General features: G+C 39.0%; 1 protein-coding gene across 1 annotated transcript in view; it reads left to right on the top strand.

Moving 5' to 3' along the window:
- Positions 1-26,320, top strand: part of LOC107558967 (collagen alpha-1(XXV) chain) — a 268,638-nt gene that overhangs the window by 223,211 nt on the left and 19,107 nt on the right. Inside the window, exons 15-25 of the mRNA XM_016242681.1 lie at positions 4,352-4,396; positions 4,560-4,604; positions 5,189-5,266; positions 5,652-5,675; positions 6,193-6,237; positions 6,407-6,451; positions 6,575-6,655; positions 6,757-6,819; positions 10,756-10,806; positions 19,440-19,466; positions 19,969-20,049. Coding sequence (XP_016098167.1) covers positions 4,352-4,396; positions 4,560-4,604; positions 5,189-5,266; positions 5,652-5,675; positions 6,193-6,237; positions 6,407-6,451; positions 6,575-6,655; positions 6,757-6,819; positions 10,756-10,806; positions 19,440-19,466; positions 19,969-20,049 — 585 coding nt within the window. The remainder of the gene's footprint in view (positions 1-4,351; positions 4,397-4,559; positions 4,605-5,188; positions 5,267-5,651; positions 5,676-6,192; positions 6,238-6,406; positions 6,452-6,574; positions 6,656-6,756; positions 6,820-10,755; positions 10,807-19,439; positions 19,467-19,968; positions 20,050-26,320) is intronic.

The raw sequence follows: 26,320 nt of genomic DNA, 5'->3' as shown, positions 1-26,320 counted from the left end.
AACCTCAAACTTATAGAACCACTCCACAACAAGAACCTGGGCCACAGTCTCGGCACGTTGTTCCCGTGTAGGGACAGCCAGGGTGTATTTAGTAAAAACATCAGTCATTACTAAAATATTTTCAATGCCTGAACGAGAAGGTTCAAGCATAGTAAAATCAATAGCTAAAATCTAATTTGGCCTTGAAGCCAACAGATGGCCCATGAAACTACGGGCAACATGCTGAACATCTTTAGCAACATGCTGAACATCTTTAGCAGACTGACACTTTTCACACTCCTGGCACCAACGGGCCACTTCAGAACACATACCCGGCCAATAGCATCGTTTCCATAATAACTCAGTGGTTCGCTCGATACACTGGTGTCCATGCTCCTGATGAAGCTGTGTCAGAACCTCAGCTTTCAAGATGGTGGGCAAAATCAACTGATAAATCTCCTCCCCATCAGGACGACACACCCGTCTGTATAACACACCGGCTCTTTCCACAAAACGATCCCACTGATGGAGCAAAATTAAACTGGACTTAGACAACACTCTACGTTCTTCTACGCTAGGGAACACTTTTCATTTCCAAAAGGGCAGATCCTCCCTAATAACTGGGTCTGCCTACTGCAGAGAACTCAAATCGGCAGCACAATGGCTAGGCAGAACAGAAATAATTGCTTGAGTGGCTTGAGAAACCACATCTACACCTCCCACTTGCTGCACAGCATGAAGGACTGCAGACATCAGGTGGGTACCGCCTCGACAGGGCATCTGCGTTTCGGTTACTTTTCCCTGACCTATACTTTATCTCAAAATCAAAAGCAGCAAGTTGTGCTGCCCAACGCTGTTCAGTAGCCCCAAGCTTTGCTGGCGCAAGATGACTAAGGGGGTTGTTATCAGTGAAGACTACCCATTTGTGCCCTAGCAAATATTCCCGAAACTTCTCAGTCACGGCCCACTTGAGCACCAAGAACTCTAACTTCATAGAACTATAATTGGACATATTGCGCTCAGTGGCCCTAAGATGGCGACTTGCATAGGCAATAGGCCGCACCTTTCCTCATTGTTCTTGGGAAAGAACGGCCCCTAAGCCACTATAGCTAGCGTCGACATCTAGAATGAAAGGTGAGGAGAAGTCAGCGTAAGCGAGAACAGGAGCAGAGGTAAGTTTACTCTTTAATGCCTTGAAACTACTCTGACAATGTTCCGTCCAGGCACCACCAAAACTCTGTCCCCTACATTTCTTTAACTTGCCTCCTGCCAGTTCAGCCACCCGTTTATGCAGAGGGGCTGCCAACTTGGCAAACCCCTCCACAAAATGGCGGTAAGCCTAGAAATGAGCCAAATCCGAAACGCTAGTTGGAGTATGCCACTGGGCCACTACTTCAACCTTGCTTTGGTCTGTAGCAACACCTTGAGGTGACACGATATGTCCTTAATACTTTACCTCGCGTTGAAAGAATGCACACTTCTCTAACTTGGCTTTAAGTCCCTCAATCCCTAATCGACACAAGACCACTTCCAGCCTTTCTAAATGTTGGGCCACGGAGGAAGAGAACACCACAATGTCATCCAGATACAACAACAAGGACTGACATTGTTGGTCACCAAACAACCTCTCCATCAGACGCTGGAAAGTGATGGGAGCGTTGCAGAGACCAAACGGCATTCTGTTCCACTCAAATAGGCCAAATGGAGTACAAAAAGCAGTTTTGGGTCGGTCAGCCTCTGTGAAAGGGACCTGGTTATACCCGCTGGCCAGATCCATTGTGGAGAACCAGCGGGCCCCTGTCAGAGCATCCAGGGACTCTTCAATACGAGGCAAAGGGAAGGCATACTTCCTGGTTTTAGAATTTAGTTGACGGTAGTCTACACACATGCGTAGACTACAGTCCTTCTTTTTAACCAGGACAATGGGAGAGGCGTATGGACTGCAGCTCTCTCTGATCACCTGTGACTCCAGCAGTTGGTTAATATGTGCTTTCACTACCTCATACTCTGAAGGGGGTATCCTCCTGTACCGTTGCCTGACCGGGGTGTCGTGTATCGTCTAAAAAAGGAATATCATGTGAAAGGAGGTTAGTACACCCTAAATCCCCCCCATGGGCTGAGAACACAAAGTAGTACTTTTGAAGCAGTACTCTAGATGATCAAAATCATGATGGGGGGGATAATTAAAGGGAAAACAACCAAATGAATCTTTCCAGAAGTTTATGCTGAGTAGTTCCGGGGTAATGACGTATGAGGTCGGCTTTGTGCATGCGCTGCTCAGAAGTGACGCACACGGAAACGCAGCGGAGAGATCAAAACAAAACAACTGTCAAGAATTAGAAGTACAAAACGAGGATTTGTAAAGAAGAATGTCAGAGGATTTCGATATAAGCCAAGAGGAGACTGGTTTTCCTTTGCTAAAGTAAGGAAACTCTGCTTCCTTTGATCCAGTAAACAAACTTTGTTTTTTTACGAGACTCACTGGTGCATGCGCAATGCTGACCTCATACGTCATGCTCCCGGAACTGCTTCTGTGTACAACTGTTGGCGCAAGCTAGATTAAAGTGATTATTACTTTTTGAATATGGATATTTTTCTTACAAAAACGCATCGATTCGCTACAGAAGGCCTTTGTTCACCCCCCGGAGCCGTGTGAGACACTTTTTTTTATGGATGGGCGATTTTTATTTAAGTTCTTTTGGACTGAAGCAATGCAACACCCGCTGAGTGGCATTAAACAGCTTGAAAGATCAAAGACAATTTTTAATATAACTCAGACTGGATTCGTCTGAAAGAAGAAAGTCATATACACCTAGGATGGTGACCCATACTTGGAATTAGTGCTCTGCATTTAAGCCATCCAAAGTGCACACACACAGCAGTGAACACACACACACTGTGAACACACACCCGGAGCAGTAGGCATCCATTTTTGCTGCGGCGCCCAGGGATCAGTTGGGGGTTCGGTGCCTTGCTCAAGGGCACCTCAGTCGTGGTATTGAAGGTGGGCGATAGTGCTGTACATTCACTCCCCCCACCTACAATCCCCTCCGGTTACGAGTCCGACTCTCTAACCATTAGGCCACGACTTCCCCACAATATAACGTGAAACCTATGAAAATGGTTTAAAAAAGCACATGGCGCCATAGTTTCATCACTTTAGAGTGTCACAGTGACCGTCTTTTTGCAGTAAAGCACCTGTCATAGTTTAATGAGAGGGAAGATGACATGAAGCGACCCGAGGTTAGCTGCATTGAAAACAGATGAGTGCACATGTGCATATAGAGCTCCCGATCGAGGCGAAGTTCACGGGTTTTTGTCCACAGAATGATAAGAGCACACATTTTAACATTATATTATTATTTCACACTCAGTATTTTAACTTAAGTGCTGCAAGCCATGCATACAATGCCAGACAATGACAGTTCCCCTTCAGGAACTCGAACTGCGTCGAGTCGCTTTGGGAACGCCCTTGCGTGACCGCGTTCTGAAGCACGTGTCAAATCCGTCCAATGGAGCAGCGAGACGTCACGAGCAGGGTGACGTAAGCACCAGAAAGCATAAAGGCACATCCGGCCGGGCGCAAACCAGCTTCGATGAAGTAGCGCCTGCAGGGATGCAGGGAGTATGGCAAAGAGACGCAGCGTCTCGTTCCCTCGGGGAACCATGGTTACATACGTAACCTAGAGACGATTTCTGGTATGCAAAACAAGTACTTTAAAGGAATTCCTTAGCTTCTTGCCATTACTGTGGCAGCCAACAACAGCACAGCTTAACCCTCCGCAAACTTTTATATTTAGTTATTGAAAAAGTTTCAATTCAATCAATCTTTTTTACCCCGTTTTAACATGGATTTCTATGGAGACTGGCCGTAGATGTCGGTCAAGATTGCGGATAGCAGCGGCACCACATAATATCCGTGTTCTGATTGGTCAGATCGCCTGTCAATCAAGCTCCCTGCGAACAGTCAATTAGCTGTTTATGCTGTGGGTAATTTCTGCAGGAGTTCTTTACCCAGTCTAAATAAACAAAAGACACATGAGACATAATGAATCTCCAGCCGTCAGATAAAAGCCATTAATTGACAGACTGTCTTCCAAAGGTCAAATAAACAATCTCTGATTATTACCTCAAGAAAACTAAGTCTTAAAATGTTATATGGTGTAAACCATATTACCACCTCTGTAATTCTCAAGGGGGGCTTTGAGAAAAAAATACATTTATGTGTTTATGCACCAGTATTTAATCATGTTATTGCTCAACCAGTAACATGGACCATAATTAATCTGACGACACACACAACTGATATTTTATCATGTTGCCTCTGAATGTGTTGATGATAAGTCTTTAACTGTTTTCAAATAATTATAAGGGAGAGCAGGGGGAACCAGGAGCACCAGGCCTGAAAGGTTCAAAGGTTAGTCTTTATTCTTTTGTAACCCACGTGCATTTGAAAGTTAAAACAATTAATATGTAAAGCTAAAGTATTAAAGCAAATCAAATGTGTTACATATTAATATAACAAACAGCAAATATTATACTTTCTCAAAATACTTAAATATAATATTGGTCCATTACAGGGGGATTCAGGAGACAATGGTGATGTAGGCCCAACAGGATCACAAGTGAGTAAAGTCTAAAATGATTTTTAGACAACTCTGACTAGCAAATGTAACACTGGTCTGTACATTAGCTTTATTCTTACAGCATTTCATTGCTGTGGTGTATGAAACATTTTTTTTTTTGCTGATGTAATTGGTTTAAGGTTGCACTTCAGGATTTATTGATTGTTCACAAATCCAGGGCATAAAACTCATTCTGATTCTTCTAATGTTGTGAAACAGCTGGTAAATAAGCAGACAGTAACAAGATACACTGACACTACACTGACGATTTTGTTCAAAGCCTTGATCAAACAATAGGCAAAACAGTTTAAATTGGTTGGCAAATCAGTTTGAATTATTTGTTCAGTTCCCTGCATGCACTGAATTGTTTGAAGCAGTTTCTCACTCGGAGTCGTAACGGGAAATTTAAGAACATGGAGAACATAAATAGCATTGGATGAACCTACAGTAAATTGAAAGCAAATCTACAAATGCATCTTATTGTTTGGCAGCGAAATATACATATATTTGTACTTTTACTTGAGTAAATTTATAAATTAGGAATTTATATTTAACCACTTAATGAATATATTGTTTTTGTTCAGGGGCCACCTGGGGAGAAAGGTGACCAGGGTACAACTGAAATTATAGACTACAATGGAAACATCCAAGAGGCTCTTCAGGTTAGTGGAATCATGTCATATTTATTATCTTTCATTGGAAATCATATTTCTAACCTGTAATGAGCTGCGCACGTTAAGACAGCTTTCATATCACAAGCCAAAGTGCTCAATTCCTAATATCTGGTCAAGTAATTGAGAAGAATTATGACTGAAAGTAAGGATTGACATAAAATTGCATGAACTTCAGTCTGACTGTTCACACTGAATTAACTTTTAAATAATTAAAATACACACCCAACAATGAATAATGGATAACGTTCTACAGTAGTGTTTTATGTGGGGCCTGAAAAATAATGGGCACAGACAGAAAGCATAACACACAGGTTGGTCTGATGCATAACTGTAATCTTATCTTTTACCTTCCCTCCTTCCTGACTGACTACAGAAGATAACTACTATTACAGTTACGGTAATTCACCTCTGTTTTGTCTATGTGTTATATATGTGTTGTATCTTGATCAGCATGAATTCAATACTTCCATAAATGTGTCTCCCATAATTCTGCTAATTCTCTTACAGGTGCCTTATTGATTAAACACTATGTGTTGCTGTGCCAATATTTGTTAACATTTGTTTTATCGGACTTGAGATAAAGACTTAATTTAATAACAAGGATCAAAGTGTGCGAATGTTGTTCTGTCTGTCTAGGGCTAGGCTCTTTCTCAGCTCTATATTCAGAGTGCTCAGATTAGACCTGTCCAATTTAACCTATGTTTGTTATCACAGAAGTAAGAAATGACACGTCACAAGTGTCATGTTTTGTATATAACAACAAATGTGTGAGAAATGTGTCACTTGTGTGCTGCAAGTGTAATTTGTCATTCATTTTGTGCATCTTTACAAAACAAACAAATAAATATTTGGTGCATTTATCTTCACATTATAATTTTTTTAATGTTCTTCTTTTATTTATTTTTATGACTTAGGGTCCCCCTGGGCCTCCTGGACCAGTTGGACCAAAGGGGATGAAGGTAACAACTTAATATATTAACAATGTGGCCATTATGGGGAATTAAATGAGGGTCTTATGTGAGAGTCTAGCATTTTATGTGTTTGCGTCTGCAAACTTTGTGAAGTCGAAGATCCTAATGTGATTGCAGTTCATTTCAACCTATAAATAAGTGTTTTTGCTTTTCACAGGGTGATCAGGGTGTTCCTGGACTTCCTGGCCTGGATGGTGAAAGGGTAAAAGGACTAAAATGTTCTAATTGTCTAGCTTCTATTGTCTGTTGTGTGACCCATATCTAACCACACTTTAAATTGTTATTTAATCCTATGTCACAATTAGTATAATTCACATGTTCTCAGGGTCACAAAGGTTCAAAGGGGGACATGGGAATCCCTGGAATATCAGGAGAAAAGGGATCAATGGGTCTTCCTGGATTACAGGTAAAATGATCTCAAAATGTAATTCGTTGATGCTTGTGGTATTTCACATAACGTGCAATGCTTGATACTGTTTAAGTCATGTCTTGATAATGTGTCCACAGGGTGTGAATGGTCTGAAAGGAGACAAAGGAGACACTGGTTTGCCTGGCCCTCAGGGACCCTCGGTAAGTAAAGCCAACAAAATGTGAATTAAGAATGTGTGTGTGTGCACTTACAGTCAGCAACAGCTATAGCAAACTGGGAGTAATCTTTGTTAGAGTGGCAGTTTGCATGATGTCAGTACTGTTACATACCCCCCTTAAAGTCTAGGGTTAGGAAAAGGAGTGTAACAATAATAATGGGGAGAGAATAAAAGAACTACCATCTCCAGGTCCCAGGCCAGACACAAAACGCTCAGTGACACCAGATTTAAAATAAAACAAGATATTTAATTAAACTGTGGGAAGTAAATAAACAAAAGCTTCAGGAGGGGAAAGGCCGAAACAACAAGCAAAAGAGCATTCTTACTACAGTGTGTTTAAGGAATATATATATATATATATATTTATTTATTTATTTAAAAAAATTACTTTTTCACGATATTCAAATTTTTTTCTGTAGGGTGCCTTTTGGTGTCCTGTACATAAATAACTATTTTGCCATGATAACTTAACATAAAAATGACTATGAAAGGGTATGTTATATTAGGCTAAGTTTTTATATTCATAACAAAAGCATTACTTGGCCCTTTAGATACATTTTCTAGATTTTTTTTAGTTTTGAGGATGCGTGTTATTTTGCTATGTCCCATGCACTGCTCATTAAATTTGAATGAGAGTAGAATACAGTCAAATCATAAAATAAAAAAATTTTGTTCTCCTATTAATATTTTGTTAAATAAGAAATTACTCAATTTGAGTGTATAGATCATTTGGTAAGAAAAACTATATTTTTATTTAATAAAAAAAGAAGAGTTTGTCCATGTCCCTTGAATGGTTGTCCACCCTGTCATCTTGGGGAATCCGCCCCTTTAAGAAAAGGCTATCCCCTTTAGTGACATCAGGAAAACAATTTTTTTGTCTCTTCAGTGGCGGGAATTTCAACGGCTGAGGTGAATAAGTTGGTGACTTTTCAATTGACAAATTTTCTTCGTATGAGTTTGCTTACTTGCTTTGCCAAAGCTTAACATGTCCACCCTGTTGGCATAAAATATGGCAGAAGTGATTAGAATACAGTATTTTCAAAATATGTAAGTTTAAATATACCAAATTCTCTTCAACAACCAGACTAACTATTTAGCTAGTCACAGTTTGTTGTTAGCTAATATGCTAATTGAAGCTCAAAATGTCCACCCAGACAGGTGGTATATCAGTGTGATTGAGGATGTAATTATTTAATTTATTATTATTATTATTATATTATTTTTTTCGAAGTTGAATAAATGTTTCATTGTCATATTTTGTCATGCTTTGTGTGTTCTGCTTTATGTGTCCACCCTGTCATGTGCTGGTCCACCCTGTCATCTTGATATTTTACAATAATATTTTAAATAATAATTCAATCATATCTATATAATCCAATGTGTTCAATAGCTAGGTGTGGGGGCTATAACAGGTAATATATATACAGGTGCATCTAAAAAAATTAGAATATCGTGAAAAAGTTATTTTTTGTAACTTATTTCAAAAAGTTAAAGATTTAAATATTTTAGATTCATTACATGTAAAGTAAAACATTTCCAATGTTTTTTTTTGTTTTTTGTTTTTTATTAGAGCTTGCAGCTCATGAAAGTAAAAAATCCAGTATCTCAAAATATTGGAATATTTCCTAAGGGATTTGCAAAACAGTAAAGTATGTTTATTTATGCTCTCAATACTTGGCTCCTTTAGCACAAATTACAGCATCAGTGAGGTGTAGCATGGAAGTGATCAGCCTGTGGCACTGCTGAGGCACTATTGAGTCTTCAGCTCGTATGTATTGTTGGATCGACTGTATTCAGACCCTTATATATATATATCCTCCTGACTACCAGCTATGGAGTTTTGTCCTCTCTAGTCTAGAGGACATTATTTTTTAGCGATTTCTCTGAGATCTTACATGCCACAGTTTTAAGTCTGGATGTCCTGTACAGAGCACATTCAGGGCTTTTTTAGAGATACCAAATGATTGGATGCTTCACCATGACTACTCCCTCTCCTATGGCTGACGTTAATTTAGTGATTAAATGTAACACCCTTATGGAAATATGCTAATATTTTGTAATGATCGTTTAAATCTGACTAATTTTCAAATTGTCATAAATCAACATCTCAGGAAAATGTTATGGGGTTTCAAATCAAAATATGACTTTCTGTTATGAAACAGGACATCGATTTCGTTCATAGTCACTGTAGAGGACACCAGGACTTAAAGCATGTTTATTACACATTTTGGGATACACAACAAATTAATAGGGGGGGAAATTATATAGCAATATTCCTATGAAAAATTAGATATTATTATGGAAATCTTGCCAATTATTACTCCCATTATTGCACTTGTTTTTTCATTCTATGTTGCCCCAAAAATACATTAATATGCTAATTAGATACAGTTTATAGATACATTGTATATAATGGGAAAACCCATTTATGGCCATTTTATGGCCTCTCTCATAGCTACAAGGTGTGAGTAGATAGGTCTCCTCATTTTGAGGTAAATGTGTTCAAAAGTCTGAAAAATCTGTGTGTGACATTAAGGAACGTCACTACTGAACACCTTTTTTCTGCAATTAAGCACACTTTTTTGGGAGTTATTCCATAACATTTAGTTTTTATATGTATACCACTGTTGCTAGCTAACCATGTGCTGATTAGCATCTTTGAGCTAGGTTCAAAATTATCTCAAATTGTCACTACCTAAACAGTCATTACTGAACCGTCATAATTGTTTCGGTAGTGACAAATGGGAACACATAAGCCTCATATTTGGGGTAAATAAACAAAATTTTAGTACAGTTATGCAATTTTTTTGTATTTTAGTATGTTTTAGTAGTCTTTTAGTAGGTGAGTTAAAATTCTGTAGCATTACTGTTACTACTGAAAATGTGCTGTTGCTACCGAAACATGGGGTGTTTTGTCAAAAATAAATTATACTGAGTTATCGACTAAGATGTTATGATAGATTTTGGTTCAGTGTATATTCAAACTAATTAATCCTTAACTGATCCTTAAATGAATCAGTATGGTCAACTTTTTACCTTTTACAAAGAAAAAATGGGTTCAAAATACAACAAATCTCATAAATTACACTTGAAATATTGTAATTGTAATTAAAATGTAATTGGATTTAAAAACTTAAAAAAATTTGCGCTGTCTGCCATCTGCTCTGTACAGTGAAAAGCGGGATTCATCCGTGAAGAGAAAACTCTCCAAAGTGCCAGGCGCCATCAAATGTGAGCATTTGCCCACTCAAGTCGGTTACGACGACAAACTGCAGTCAGGTCGAGACCTCGATGAGGACGACGAGCATGCAGATGAGCTTCCCTGAGATGGTTTCTGACAGTTTGTGCAGAAATTCTTTGGTTATGCAAACCGATTGTTGCAGCAGCTGTCCGGGTGGCTGGTCTCAGACGATCTTGGAGGTGAAGATGCTGGATGTGGAGGTCCTGGGCTGGTGTGGTCACACGTGGTCTGCGGTTATGAGGCCGGTTGGATGTACTGCCAAAAGTCTCTGAAACACCTTTGGAGATGGCTTGTGGTAGAGAAATGAACATTCAATTCACGGGCCATTAATACAGGTAACGTGTGGAGGACAGAGGAGCCTCTTAAAGAAGTTGTTACAGGTCTGTGAGAGCCAGAAATCTTGCTTGTTTGTAGGTGACCAAATACTTATTTTACCGAGGAATTTACCAATTAATTCTTTAAAAATCCTACAATGTGATTTTCTAGATTTTTTTTCTCATTTTGTCTCTCATAGTTGAGGTATACCTATGATGAAAATTACAGGCCTCTCTCATCTTTTTAAGTGGGAGAACTTGCACAATTGGTGGCTGACTAAATACTTTTTTGCCCCACTGTATATATATACACTCATACACCTATATATTTCATTTTCAGTTTTAATTTTGCTCACATTTACAGATTATTGGGCCCCCTGGAGCACCTGGTCCACATGGACCACCTGGCCCCATGGTGAGTTAAAAATGCACAACAGAAATGGCATAAGATAGTAACACTTTTTTTTAATAGAATCTTGAAACACACACATGCATAAATACAGTGTGGTTTATGCTTGAAACAAAAACCCTTTGCCAGTCTTAATATATTACATTACATTAGGAACAATGCACATTTAGCCAGTTGTTATCACAGAATTTTTTTTTTTGAGTGCTCAGGACCTCGATACGAAGCTGAGGGATTTTGAAGGAGTTTATTCTGCGATAACAACCAGCTGGTTGTATATTGTATCACTTATTACATGACTTCTAGACACATAAAAATTTTTTATAAACTGACAATATATTGATTTGAGTTTAAATATTTTATCTAAAAAAAACTAAAAGCTTCTATAAAAGAAAAACATCTGTCTATCTAGATAAATCATCTAAGGTTATGCATGTAACCATGGTTCCCCGAGAGGAAACGACACTGCGTCCTCTAGCGGACACTTTGGGGTATGCTGCCAGTATGACCGTTGTCTGAAGGACATGTGAAAAACTCCAGTCCTATTGGTCAACACAGCCTGTGACGTCTTAGTCTGGTGAACATGTCACCAACTTAGTTGTTTAAAGGAGACGTGAAACAGGCAGGCTGAAGGCATGACAAGGGTTACATGCATAACTCAAGACGTTCCCCTTCTAGGGAACTCGTGGGGAACAAAATGCCAACTATGCCATGCCGAGACACATGCCTGTCCACCAGGTGAGAGAGCACCAAGGAAATGACAGACATACACCTAACTTTTTCTCAGAAGGGGGCCAAGCCACTGACACCCCGGGCTGCTCACATAACCTGGCAGAAATGGGGAACCCAATTTCAAATAAAGGGGAACACCCAAACTAAGTTAAGAACACAGCTATCCACAGATAGCTATGCTATGTGAGCAACACTAGCCTGGATACTCAAGATCACTGAAGAGGCTAACTAGAAAACCTCTAGATAGGAACTCAAAAGCCGCGTTTCCACTGTCGGGCTTTCCACTGTCACTTCCAGGGCTCGATCGTGCCTCGTCAGTGCTTCTTCGGGGCCAACGGCCCGGATTTTTTGGCCCGACGAAAACCTTGGGCCAAAGCGGGCCAGCTGGGGTTAGAGGAGTGGTTATGAACAAAGGTGGAGTTTCTCTGCGTCTGGAGAGCATCAGCACCGCGGATCATTTCATAAAGTTAACAGATAACACCAGCATTAAAGACTTTTTAAATAATTTTATTTCAAAACTCACTTTCAGACAGCAGCAAGTGTTTGAAATAACTTAATCCGATGTGGATTATGATCACAATACAAGGCAGAAATATTTATAAGCGATGCAAAAGACTATGCACGCTAGCCATTAACGTTACCATAGTAAACATGGTAAATACGACCGCTTGAAGAAATCAGACGTCAGCGTCCTACTCTCTATCACAATCGTGTATTTATTTAGTTACATATTTTATCTGTCATAAGTCTCGTCTCGAAAGTTTAGCTCCGCGTACGTCATAAAAATATAATAATGGTTTTTGTTCGGGAGCTTTTATAAAAATATAGAAATGTTCATTCTTTCTAAATGTGATGTATATACTGTGACTACAAATAAACAGAAACAGACTCGACTGAGTATGTTCATACCGGCTATGTTCATACCGCTTTATTTCTGTGTAACTAATTTTCAATCCTGATAAATTAATTCATTGTGATCAATGTATCACTTGTTATTGTAAAACATTGATGCTTTTGGATTTAAATCTTTAACCATGCATGCAAAAAAAACGGCCACTTTCATCATGTTCGTTTTGTGATTGCGCTAGTTCCAGTGACTTATTTTTTATTCGTTTTCTGAAAACTTCTCTTTGTTGGTGAAATTATGGGGTTGCGTGACGTTGTTCCTGAAAGGGCAGGTTTTAGTGAAGCGCAGCAGAGCTTCTGGCCCGACGGTGGAAACGCATCGTGATTTTGGCCTCGGTGCTACAGGTCCGAGGCTATTACCCCCGCCCGGCCCGTTTAAAGCACTGGCTCGCACTGGCACAACAGTGGAAAAGCGGCTAAAGAGATTGCTACTTAAACCCAAGTAAGGAGAGTAGCTGCTGAGCTAGAATACGGCTATCCTCGGATATCTATATTCTAAGGGTCTTATGAAAGGCTCGTAGAGCAAAAATGCAAATTAAACACAGCTAGCCTCAGATTGCCATCAAGTAAAACCTTCCCACAAAACTGCCCAGACCACAGAGAGTGGGCTATCTGCTTACAAGCCAAGCAGGGGAGATAGCACTGTCTAACCTAGGGCTCAAGGAGACCGCTAGTTAAAAACCCTAAGAAGGGCAGCAATCACTGAGCTAGCACATAGCTATCCTCAGATAGCTAGGCTCTACCCTGCAAAAAAGCCTGCACCGGTCCTTTACGGGCCCACTTAGGGCTAGCCTAAGGGCCCCCAGCGGGCTGCCAGCACAGGGCCTCTGAGATTAGGCTCATTGGCAAAACGTTGGCCCCTTAGTGCTGGCCCTGCACAGGCAGCCCTCACTTAGCCCACACTATTAATCTACAACAAGGGTGCCCAACCTGGTCCTGATCAAACACAACTGAACCAACTAATTAGGATCTGAATGAGCACTTGATAGTTACAGACAGGTTTGTTTAATCAGGGTTGGAACTGAACTCTGTAGGAAGGTAGATCTCCAGGACCAGGATGCACCCCTGATCTATAACAATACATCGGTTTCACCGGCCCGTTTTAGGTTTGGTGTGGGCTGGCCCTAGTCCACTGTGCCCGCAAAAAGCCAGCACATGGCAAAAAAAGCAAGGACATGTTTGCAGGGTAGGAAAAGGAAATCACTGCAATCCCCAGAGGGTGTCTCACCACTAGAGGGGGGAGAAAGGAGAGGTTGGGAAAAGAATGATCAAGTAGCGCCAGCCTCAGGACGCTGGCGATCACCGCGTCTCTTATGTAGCGTGTCCCTGAGATCCTTTTTTCCCTTTGTTAGCATTAGCCTTCCATTGCCAACTAGAGGGAGGAGGGGCACAGTTAGTAACGCTAGACTTCTGATCTTGTCTATGAGCCTCAGCTATAGACAGACAGAGAAATGAACTTCCTGAAAGCAGCTGATTGTGCCACAACCGCCTCGACGGAGGTGCCAAAAAGCTCGGTAGGTGAAAGTGGAACATTAAGAAGAAAGTCCTTCTCCTTCCCGATGGCCGTTAGGTTGATCCACAGATGCCTCTCCATAGCCACATCACTGCCATTGAACACCCAATGGCAGCAGTAGTTTGCTTGGTGGTACGGAGAGCTACATCTGTAGTGTGGGGCAGCTCAGCCGCCTCAGGAGACAAACCTCCATCCTTATCCAAATCACTCAGCATGTCAGCCTGTAAATATAACACTGCCATGGTGTGCAATGCTTCACAACGAACTCGACCTGTGATCCCCACGAGCTGAGTTTCAGCAGCAGCGGGACCCGACAGGTGCAGATGCTTACCCCTCTTTCCTCGAAAAAAGAGACAAACGTGATCAGAGTTTTCGCATAGTGAATTTCTCACAATGCGTGCATTCTGAGCCCTCAAGCACCCAATTTTATACAAGCACCCTTTTATCAACCGCCTAAGACATCACAGGCTATGTGGACCAATAGGATTGGAGTTTTTTTCACACATGCTTCAGCCACCGGTCATGCTGGCAGCATTCCCCAAAGTGTCCGCTAGAGCAGTGGTTCTCAAACCTGTCCTGAAATACCCCCAGCCCTGCACATTTTGTATGTCTCTCTCATCTATCACACCTGATTCAACTCATCAGCTCATTAGTGGAGAATGCATGACCTGAAGTGAGTGTGTCAGATATAGGGAGACATACAAAACGTGCAGTGCTGGGGGTACTTCATGGAGAGGTTTGAGAACCACTGCGCTAGAGGACACAGCAGGAGTTCCCTTGAAGGGGAAAGACATGGGGAAAGACATTATGTTAGAGTACAGTAGGTGATGCTAAAAATGACTAAACCTGTTGTTCAGCAGGTTCAGTTATGGACAAAAGACTCAATTGAGAACCCAAGAGACCAGAGCACTTTCCAGAGCACTGATTGGGATTTATTTTTTAATGATTTTAATTGTTGCAGTAATTATGAATTATTAAGTGATACAATTACTTATTATATTAATTTCTGTGTGGAGATGGTTGTTCAAACTAAAAAGGTTAGCTTTTTTACAGACAACAAATCCTAGATTACCAAGAATCTAAATCTTTTTTTTTTAAATAATGAGGCAGATAAAATAAAAGAGCTAAATAAAGAAGTTAATTGTAAGATAAAGAAGGCACAAATACAGCATAAAAAGAAAGTTGAGAAGAAATTTAAAAGTGGTAATATAAGAGATGCATGGAGGGGATTAAACGCAGTGATGGGTAAAAAAAAGAAAAAAAGAAATGGGTTCAACTGTGTGATGATGACCCCCATAGTTTTGCAAATAACCTAAATGCTTTTTATTCACGATTTGACAATAGTGTAGTTGGTTTGAATAATGAGACAATGACCTACAATCTGAACCTATGAGAATAGGGGAAAGAGAGGTTATCAGCATGCTCCGGAGAATAAAACCAAATAAGGCAGCCAGTCCAGATGGTCTTAAAAGCACTGAGTGTGCCGCACAAATGGGACATGTATGTGCCAGACTTTCTGAAGACTTTTTAGATGATGGCTTTGTACCGGTCACATGGAATACTATCGTTATGCCAGTGCCTAAAACATCTTGTGCTAGTATGCTTAAAGACTTCCATCTTATTGCCCTAACATTCCTTCTGTGCAAGTGCATGGAGCGTATAAAGAAGTATCAGCACAAATTTAAAGGCTCTGTAGATCTACTACAGTTTGCTTATCTGTCCAATCGGAGCACTCTGGATGCCTCTCTGATCTTTATACACAAAGCCCATTATCACACAAACAAACAAATGATCATGTCAAAATTCTCTTTATGGATTTTACATCAGCATGTAATTGTCACAATTCTTTTCTGTGTCTTGTGTTTTGTAAGAACTTTTATGTAGAAATATAGTCTTAGTTTCCTTTGGTTCATGCTTCCTTCCTTTGTTTGGCTTCTTGCCTTGTCCAAATACCCACACTTGCGGTCTTGGCCACTTATGAGCGCATGCAGTCGACAGGGAGTGTGCAAGACTGTCCCAGGTCATAAAAACGCCAAAGCGCAGTGCCCTTAACACACACTAAATCCACACTATCTTAGCGTAGTGTATCCCATCATGCATCATGTTCTGGAAATAAATCGTGATCTTAAATCTTTTTGCCAAGATCGCATGAGAACAGAGGCGGACAAAGTACTCAACTCCATTACTTGAGTGAAAGTACAGATACTGCTGGCCAGATATTACTCCATTACAAGTAAAAGTTGTAAAGTAAAAGTACAGAAGTACTTGCTTTTAAAAGTACTTAAGTACCAAAATAAATTTCCTTTTTTATGTCAATGCACCGTTTTATTGTTGTATGTAATACTTGCAATACTTCTGAAGCAACTTAGAATACATTACACCTACTGAATACACTGACTAGCTTGTAGTATCTTTGGAATAAAGAGCTTTTAGAATGTTAAAAACCTATGGGAAAAAAAACTAAACATAAATAAATAAATAAAAAGCAGGATGGTAGTGATCTCACACAGCTCTGACAGTGAGTGCACACATCTATGTGTAGCCATTCAATCACATTTGAACAGAGTGGACAGTGAAATCCTGTAAATACAGAGTGATAAGGAAGAAAAAAAAGCAAACCTGTTTAAAACCCAGCAACACAACTGAGCTGTACAACTTTACAACAGAAACACTGCTTTAACAAAAAAGCAAAACAACAAGACTTATTTGACATCAAAACAAAACTTTTTAAAAATGCTGTCTAATTGATCTGGCTGTACTTTGATGTCACACACAGAACGGTCTGTGCAGTGCTGCTTCAAGTCCAACACCTTTTGTGTTTTATTAGGAGACACACAACAGTTCTACTGTGGCTTTATAGGTAATATTTTCACCTACACAATTTAACAAAATCAGACAATATTGTGTCTAATATATACCACAATATTAACTTCTTATTATTGAATTGTTGTAAATAAATATCACATTTGCAGCTGGTCAGTGTTCAAAAAATGCTAAGAAATTACTTCATGTAGCCCTACAAGAGTGATTACTGATAAGCTGTCTGAAAAAAAAAGAAAGTCACGTTTTAGAGAAGAAGAAAAATCACCCACTGACTTTCAAAGCTGCTACATAGTAACGACTTTCTACTTCGAGGACCTTGATAGAAATGAAGTAGAGTGAAAAGTACAATATTTGTCTTTCAAATGTAGTGAAGTTAAAGTCATAAGTTCCCAGAAAAAATAATACTCAAGTAAAGTACCGATACTCAAAAAGTGTACTTAAGTACAATACTCAAGTAAATGTACTTAGTTACTGTCCGCCTCTGCGTGAGAATTCACGGAAACCTTTCGAATGTAAGTTAAATATTAATAATAATAAGATATTACATATAATTTGGTAGTGAAAAACAAAGTGCTACAAGTTTTATTGCTGCAAAGATCAGTATATTTTTGTACAACATTTGCAACTGCTTTTTATCACTTAATTAGAAGCACCAGAAATTAAATTGTGTCATCTGTTATTGAACAGACATTTAGAAGTTGATTTTAAATTGCAAAGTATTGAAAATAAAAATTTACGTTTTTACAACACTATAAGTGTGTCCCATCAGGTAATGAAAAATTGTATACACACTTGTGGTCTTCATGCTCACTTGAACACTTGGACCAAATACAGGAAATACGTCATATAAGTAGTCAAGTGCAAAGACCACAAGTGTGGGTATTTGGACAAGGCATCTGTCTCTCCTTGTCTTGTTAGTTACTATGGTTACCCTGATTAGTCCCACCTGTAACTAATTATCCCCATGTTCACTATAGCTGTGTCTCATTTAGAAGGCTGCACCCTCCGGAGGTCGAATCCTCTGGAGGTCGCATCCTCTGTAGGATGCATATACGAAGTGTCCTCAACCTAGAATTAAACGAGACGGCCTTCGTAGGACAGGCGGAAAAGGAAGCCGGAAGTATCGCGTTGCTATGCCAACACATTTAGAGCATCGTTGCGCTCTCACACTAATTAAATGAAGGAGAATTATTTCTAAATTTGGAAAGCAATTAAAAAAAAAAAAGGTTTTACTTGTTTTATTTTGTTCAATGTTTGAGGAGCTGCAGCATACATACAGCAGGCATCTATTAGAGAAAAAAGGAGTAGGTTATTAAAAACAAAGTTTATCCGTTTTTACCGAGGCGAATTAAGGTAAGTTGTAAACACCACATCTGTGCTTGTGTGTACGTTACATCTGCCGGCGCCGGCATTTTTCAAATTAACAACGGTTGTTCACAGCGACGCAAAGAATTGTGGGTTATCTGTAGCAGCGAAGGATACACCTCATGCATCCTCCGAATTCCTGTGAAAGAAGGTCACATTCGAAGGTCGCATTCGGAGTGTCCTACTTGCTTTTCTGAAATGAGACAGCCTCGATGACGTATGCAGCCTTCGAATGCGACCTCCGGAGGGTGCAGCCTTCTAAATGAGACACAGCTTATATAAGCCATTGTGTTTCAGTTGTGTTTGTGAGTCGTTATTTGCTGTTCTTTGAGTTCTTGTTTCATGCTAGGATCTAGTAGTGATGGGAAACCGAGGCTTTCTGAACCATTTGAGGTTTTCATCAAATTGTACTGAAAAACGGTTTATTACTCGAAGCATCGGAGCCTCCAACTTAAATATGTACATAAATTTCAGGATGTGGTGTATCCTCGGGAATCACTTTGGATACAAAATAAACTGCTTTCAAAATATGGCTTTCCAAAAAAAAAAAGTGGGATCTGGGCTTGCCCCCAGTGAGGGTAAATTGAGCCTAGGGAGACATTTACACCAAGACATTTGGCTCAAATTACACCAACCATTTTAACAAGCTTGTATCAACCATCAGTTTAGAGCTAACATCATGCTAACAGTATAGCCTCAGATTATAACTTCCTAAAGCAGAAACATATATATATATATATATATCTAAAAAAAAAATATATATATATATATAATTTATAATTTTTAGATTTGTCTGTAATTGTTCAGACACAAGAAGCATGAGTCCTTGAAAATAAAAAATCACTCTAAACAGCAAAAAAAAAAATTTGAACAATGTAGTTACCAATTATGCCATGGGCCTCTCCATCACTGGGGGAGTAAAATGGACTCATTCTTCATATATTTATGGTCATATCACCAATTTGGTTTAAGGTTGCCTAGAAACAAGGGGAGGCTCAACTTCCCCACAGCCTCAAATCACCCCGCTCTGCCATATATTTACTACTTTGATGTCCTCCCTTCAGGACGTAGGATGCGCATACTATTGACTGAAAAGAACATATGGAAAATATCTTTTGTTTCAATGGCATGTTTTTTATGTTTTGAATGTGTGTTTGATTGTGTATGTATTTAAGTGATGTGTAGTTGTCAATAAGATTTGTTATGCCAGTGCCAAAGATGACTTTCTGTTTGGTGAAAATCTGAACAGACAATGAAGTTTAAAGTAAAGTGAAGATATTATTAATGCTGTGTTGTGTTGCAGGGTCCTCATGGATTCCCTGGGCCAAAGGTACATCATTACGGGATGAAGCATATCTGTGCTATTGTTGATATCAATTACACAGCCATGCCTGTGTCTGAACTTTGTTACTATTGGAATCAGTAGTTAATGAAGTTAATTCAGTTAATGCTGTTACCCAAATTAATCTCATATTTCCTATGGAATACTGAAATTTGGTGTTTAAGGCATGCTGCAAACTTGCCATCAATTGTTCAGAGAGCAAATCACCTTTTTCAGAGATGAAAGTTATTAGTTGAGCAGTGTTGTTTTGTACATACAGAATGCTGTTAGACTTGCAGCAGATATTTTTCACCACTTAAACTCCCACTGTGTACTCCTATACCAAAAGGTTCTTAGTCATCCAACTCATTGTAGGCTATCAGGTGCAATTTATTCAGGAGGATTTAAACCTGTGCTATTTGTCCAGAAATCAAAAGACAAGATTGTTGCCTCCTGAGTAAATGTTACGCAGTATTTCCTGAACTGTCCTCTGCCACTCCTCTCCACTTAGGGGGAACCTGGGTTGCATGGTCTCAAGGGACTGCGAGGGGAACCTGGGCATAAGGGTGACAGAGGACCCCTGGGTCTCCCCGTAAGTACACAACAGCCGTGCAGCCTGGGATCTTCATACTTCATCCCCACTTATTTTGACTCAACATCATCTAACCATTACCACATTCACAACTGTCCATTTGTTTGTTTTCATTGTTGTGACTCATGCAGTCAGCCAATCCTGCTTTGCTGCCCCTTAAACTTTGTGTGCTGGATAAATGTCCATTTGTTTATGTTTGTTACACAGATGTTGACTTTTTTTTTGTCAGAGTGACTGTTCATCATGTACTAATCTCACTTTTCAAACCTCCACTCATACTTCCATAAATGCACAGGGAGCATCTGGCTTGGACGGCAAGCTGGGACCCAGGGTGAGTCTTAAACGGCCACGTTTCGCCCTCCAAGTATGGGATCAGATTCCCGCCAAATGTATTGCAGTCACCGATAAAAAAATAACAAGTATGAAACCAAAATTTTAAAACGCAAGTAAAATTATATTGCACAAAATGTATAATTGAAAGCAAAGTTTTCAGAATAGCAAACAATGGTCACAGATCAAAAAGTAATGTGTAAATCCAAAATTTAATAACGCATTTAAAAAAATAATAATAAGCATGAATCAAAACTTTAAACGCATTTAAAATCATATTGCACAAAACTGAAATATTAATGCAAAATTATCCGAATTGCACACAAAATCATGTTTTCCTTGGTTATATTTTTCTGTTTTTTGTGCTCTCAGACACTTTCTCCACATTTTTATTTTTGTGTATTCTTATGCTGTTTTTCCCTTCACTCTTGTTTCCACGTTCTGTGCTTGCTTTTCCAAATGTAGCGGTTAGAGTTTCATGTAAATCAGGGTGGGCTGAAGCATCATCATTGGTCCAGTAGTTCTAGATTGACAGCTCCTCCTCTAGCCAGTCATTTACATTACATACACACACACACAAAGAAAAACAAGTAGATAGAATAGAAAAAATAGAAAGCTGTTAGTTTTTTTTATAAAAAAGAAGATAAATAGATAAAGTAGAATTAAAATAGAATAGAAAGTGCTAGAGTTAGAGGGTCAAATAAAGATGGAACAGATGTGTTTTTAGTCATTTCTTGAAGATGGCTAAGGCTGCTCGGATTGAGTTTGTGCAGGTCATTCCACCAGGAGGGAACATTTAATTTAAAAGTCTGTGAAAGTGATTTTGTGCCTCTTTGAGATTGCACAATAATGTATCGTTCACTTGCAGAACGCAAGCTTCTAGAGGGCACATAAGTCTGAAGTAATGAATTTAGGTAAATGGGTGCAGAGCCAGTGGTGGTTTGGCAGGAAAAAAACATTAATGCCTTGAATTTTATGCGAGCAGCTACCTGTAGCCAGTGCAATTGATTTGGGCAGGTCATTCCACCAGGAGGGAACAGTTAATAAAGTCTGTGAAAGTGATTTTGTGCCTCTTTGAGATTGCACAATAATGTATCGTTCACTTGCAGAACGCAAACTTTTAGAGGGCACATAACTCTGAAGAAATGAATTTAGGTAAATGGGTGCAGAGTCAGTGGTGGTTTTGTAGGCAAACATTAATGCCTTGAATTTTATGCTAGCAGCTACTGGTAGCCAGTGCAAATTGATGAACAGAGGTGTGACATGCATTATTTTCGTCTCATTAAAGATTAATCTTGCAGCGGCATTTTGGATTAATTGTAGAGGTTTGATAGAAGTGGCTGGAAGACCTGCCAAGAGAGCATTGCAATAGTAAAGCCTGGATAGAACAAGAGCTTGAACAATCAGATGAAGGTGACGTCTTTCCAACGCGCCCCATTAGCTGCCGATGCTCAGTGTTCTGTTCACTTGTACAGGTGAAAATGGATAACTGTCAGCTGGGAAACATATTTGCATATAGGACACGGTTATATGTGTCTGTCTGTCACTGCTGTATGCCTACCTGACAAGCCGTTAACGTTAAATGAGCCATCCTAGCAACCTGTCGCGGTTATATTCACCTGTATTTATTCGCCTCCGGTCAGGCACGTACACACATAGACATCAAAGGGGGCTTGAGCACCTGCCCTTAATGAGAAAGTGCCCTTTTTTCTTGGGGAGTTTTTTTTTTTTAAATAAATGAATATATGTATATATCTGTGCGTATGTGTGTTTCTGTTTGCGCATAGCTTTACCTGTCAAACAAATAAAAAATCTAAATATCACAACCCAGTCTCATAAAAATACGTACCTCTGGGTACTTTTCTGTAACACCGTTTTTACGTACCTTACTGCACGTTTTGCCGCAGTTTCAAAGAGAAATGTCCACTGAGTGGCGCTAAAACACGGATTCAATACGTGAACCCTGGCACGTTTTTATTACGTTGATATAGGTACGTATTGCTGTGTTTTTATTACGTTGCTTCAGGTACGTATTGCGGCGGTTCAGAATTCAAATATCCGGGGACTGTCGCTAAAAGTTAATGCTCTATCGTGTTGGAAATATGCCCTACACCAAACCCAACCCTAAACCTACCCGATAGTGTTAACAAATGCAAAACTGATATAGAAACGCATTTGTTGATGCAACCGTGCCATTTGAACTTACTTATATGCAGATTTGAACTGTTTTGTCAAACCGTAGTTACACGGGATTTGAACCAGAGCTCCTCGCCTCTCAAGTGCGTTGCTGTACTCCGTGAGCTACCGAATAAATCTAGTGTCGATGAAAACCCATTGATATGAAGCTGGATATGTGCGGTGCTAACGTTCAAAAGCATCAGTTTTCAAATCCCCCAGCATATTAAAATTGTTCTGAAGTCATGACATGATATTCTTCAAGTAATTGTGCGAAAATTACGCTTTATTAATCGAAACTCTGTAAATGTGTGTGAAAAGGAATAAAAGGTGTTGGGAGTTTTACTGCCTCTAGTGTTCATTTCTTTTGGAAACTGCATTGATATGTACTTATTGGTACTTATTTCGCGTCTTGCGAAAATGTGCCCCCGGGTACGTTTTTGCCATGAGACCAGGTTGCAACATCAGGTCGAGTTTATTAACTCTGTCAAGTTCTGATGCCTTTCTCCGCGTCTCTGCAACACAGCAGTGTAACGCACATTGATAGGCACATCACAGACAGACAGACAGAGAGCCGCAGAAGTGAAGCCCTCCCTCCCTTTCCAGTTGTGTTTGTTTTGCTGTGGACGTGAGTGGTGATGACCAAAAGACTAAGCTACTTGTGCCTCGAATTTACAGCTAATTATCCAAAAGGCAAATATAGTTAATTTGTCTTGCTAACATCCATGACTCATGAGCTACCATGTAAGTAGCTAAAGTTTAGCTAAGGCAATAGGAAGTGTAGTAGGTTACACCAGTCCGCGTTCTTTCACTGCATGATTCAGTTTATTAAAATGCATTTAGAATGATCAGAAAATTCAAGGTATGGGGACAGAAATGTATATATTTATTTCATTTCATATAGTTAATCAGTATCACGCAAATGTGATTTTATACAGCAGTTCAATAATCAAGAATTTAATATTAAGACACTTACGTTCTTGACACAATATTGACAGTTTTTGCTCTATTTCGCCAACAAATATAATTCCAATTTGCGTCCCTGAGCAACATGATGCTGTTTTGTTCCTGAATTAATCAATCGTTTAAATGATTCGGTTCAATCGCAATGACTCACTTATTAACAGTGAATTACTGCCACTTACTGGCAGTTTTAATTTTACATTTAAAGTATCTTTTCATTTTTTTTTTTTTATAATTTCAAATATCAGTATTTAACGTTTTATGTTTAAAATATCAAAACAGTATTAATGCATTTGTAACTGCAGGTTAAATGCATTCATGTCCTGCATTAAACAGTGTGTAAATGCATCTAAATGCCACTTCGAATTCAGCTTCTGTGTTTTCTCTGCATTGCAAAGATTAATTTTGTCAATACTGATTTAATTTGCTTGGTAACAGCCCAAATGACTTATTATTCTAATTGACTGAATCAATTTAAGATTTTGACTGAAAAGACGATGCACACTTTTAGAAAAAAATGGCTTAAAAATATGTGTCAAAAATTGCTTTTTCTCTGTCGTTTAATTACTGTCGTCCTTATTGTCGTCTTGTTCTGTTGTCCTAACTGTCGTCTTGTTCTGTCGTCTTGTTCTGTCGTCCTAACAGTCATTTTGTTCTGTCGTCCTAACTGTCATCTTATTCTGTCGTCCTAACTGTTATCTTATTCTGTCGTCCTTACTGTCGTCTTGTTCTGTCGTCCTAACAGTCATCTTGTTCTGTCGTCCTAATAGTCATCTTGTTCTGTCGTCCTAACTGTCATCTTATTCTGTCATGCTTAATGTCGTCTTGTTCTGTCATCATAACCTTCATCAGCGCTGTAAAGTTAGTTTCACATTACATATTCGACTAGGCTGCTTTAGGAACTGTCTGCAAATTCACCTCACAGTACAAAACGAAGTACAATAATTCATTCAAATGAATGTTTAGAAAAAACTACTGTAATTCACCAAAAAAGTATGTTCCAAAGGTTGTAGTATGTACCTAGTTACAAAACCTATGAGTTTGCCAATATCTCCCTTACTGTATGTACAGTGCACAAAATATTTTATGAAAAAATTACAGTATTTTACCAATTGTTTTTTTTTCATGTTCCAAAGGTTGTAGTATGTTCCTAGATACTGACATGTGAGATTTTGGCAGTATCTCTCGTCATATTCATCAATACCTTAATCAGCTCAGTAAAGTTAGTTTCACATTTCATATTTGACTAGGCTGCTTTAGGAACCGTCTGCAAATTCACCTCACAGTACAAAACGAAGTACAATAATTCATTCAAATGAATGTTTAGAAAAAACTACTGTAATTCACCAAAAAAGTATGTTCCAAAGGTTGTAGTATGTACCTAGTTACAAAACCTATGAGTTTGCCAATATCTCCCTTACTGTATGTACAGTGCACAAAATATTTTATGAAAAAATTACAGTATTTTACCAATTGTTTTTTTTTCATGTTCCAAAGGTTGTAGTATGTTCCTAGATACTGACATGTGAGATTTTGGCAGTATCTCTCGTCATATAGGCCTATGTACAGTACACCAATATTTTTAGAAAAAAACTACTGTAATTTACCTAAAGGGTTTGTTCATGTTCTAATTCTTGTAATACATTCCTAGTTACAAGACTGACTTACTACAGACAGGTGAGATTTTTCCATGTCTCCTTTACTGTATGTACAGTGCACAAATATTTTTAGAAAAGGGTTGTAGTGTTTTCTTTCAAGGCTGATTTACTCCAGGTGAGAGTTTGCCAATATCTCCCTTACTGTATGTACAGTACACAAATTGTTGTTTGTATTCACCATGAGGGTTTAATAATGTTCCAAATGTTGTCTTATATTTAGTCAGTTTTGCCCACTAGTAATTTACCAGTAGGTTTTTTTTGTTTTGTTTCATGTTCCAAAGGTTATACTACAGTACTTTTTATGAAAATAATTGTGTACTGTACATATATGACGGGAGGTATTGGCAAAATATCACACGTAGTAAGTCAGTCTTCTATCTAGGAACATACTACAACCTTTGGAACATGAAAAAAACCTATTGGTAAATTACTGTAATTTTTTCATAAAATATTTGTGCACTGTACATACATTAAGGGAGATATTGGCAAACTCATAAGTTTTGTAACTAGGTATATACTACAACCTTTGGAACATGAAAAAGCCTTTTTGGTGAATTCCAGTAGTTTTTTTTCTAAACATATTTGTGCACTGTACGTCCAGTAAAGCAGGTACTGGCAAAATTTCACCTGTAATAAGTCAGTCTCTGTACAGACTGTAAGTGAGATGTTGGAAGTATTGTCTAAGGTGAGACATTGGCAAAATATATTTAGTCAGTTTGCCCACTAGGCATTTACTATAGTCCTGTGAACATTAATTTGAATGAATTATTGTACTTTGTTTTGTACTGTGAGGTGAATTTGCAGACGGTTCCTAAAGCAGCCTAGTCGAATATGAAATGTGAAACTAACTTTACAGCCCTGATGAAGGATATGACGACAGACAAGACAACATTAAGCACGACAGAACAAGATGACTGTTAGGACGACAGAACAAGACGACAGTAAGGACGACAGAATAAGATGACAGTTAGGACGACAGAACTGGATGACAGTAAGGACGACAGTAAGGATGACAGAATAAGATGACAGTTAGGACAACAGAACAAGATGACTGTTAGGACGACAGAACAAGACGACAGTAAGGATGACAGAATAAGATGACAGTTAGGACGACAGAACAAGACGACAGAATGGACGACAGAACA

Source organism: Sinocyclocheilus grahami, unplaced genomic scaffold (assembly GCF_001515645.1).
Source record: "Sinocyclocheilus grahami isolate Dianchi unplaced genomic scaffold, SAMN03320097.WGS_v1.1 scaffold668.1, whole genome shotgun sequence".
NCBI lineage: Eukaryota > Metazoa > Chordata > Actinopteri > Cypriniformes > Cyprinidae > Sinocyclocheilus > Sinocyclocheilus grahami.
Note: the sequence above shows the minus strand (reverse complement) of the source record. Positions and strands in the feature narration are given on the sequence as shown.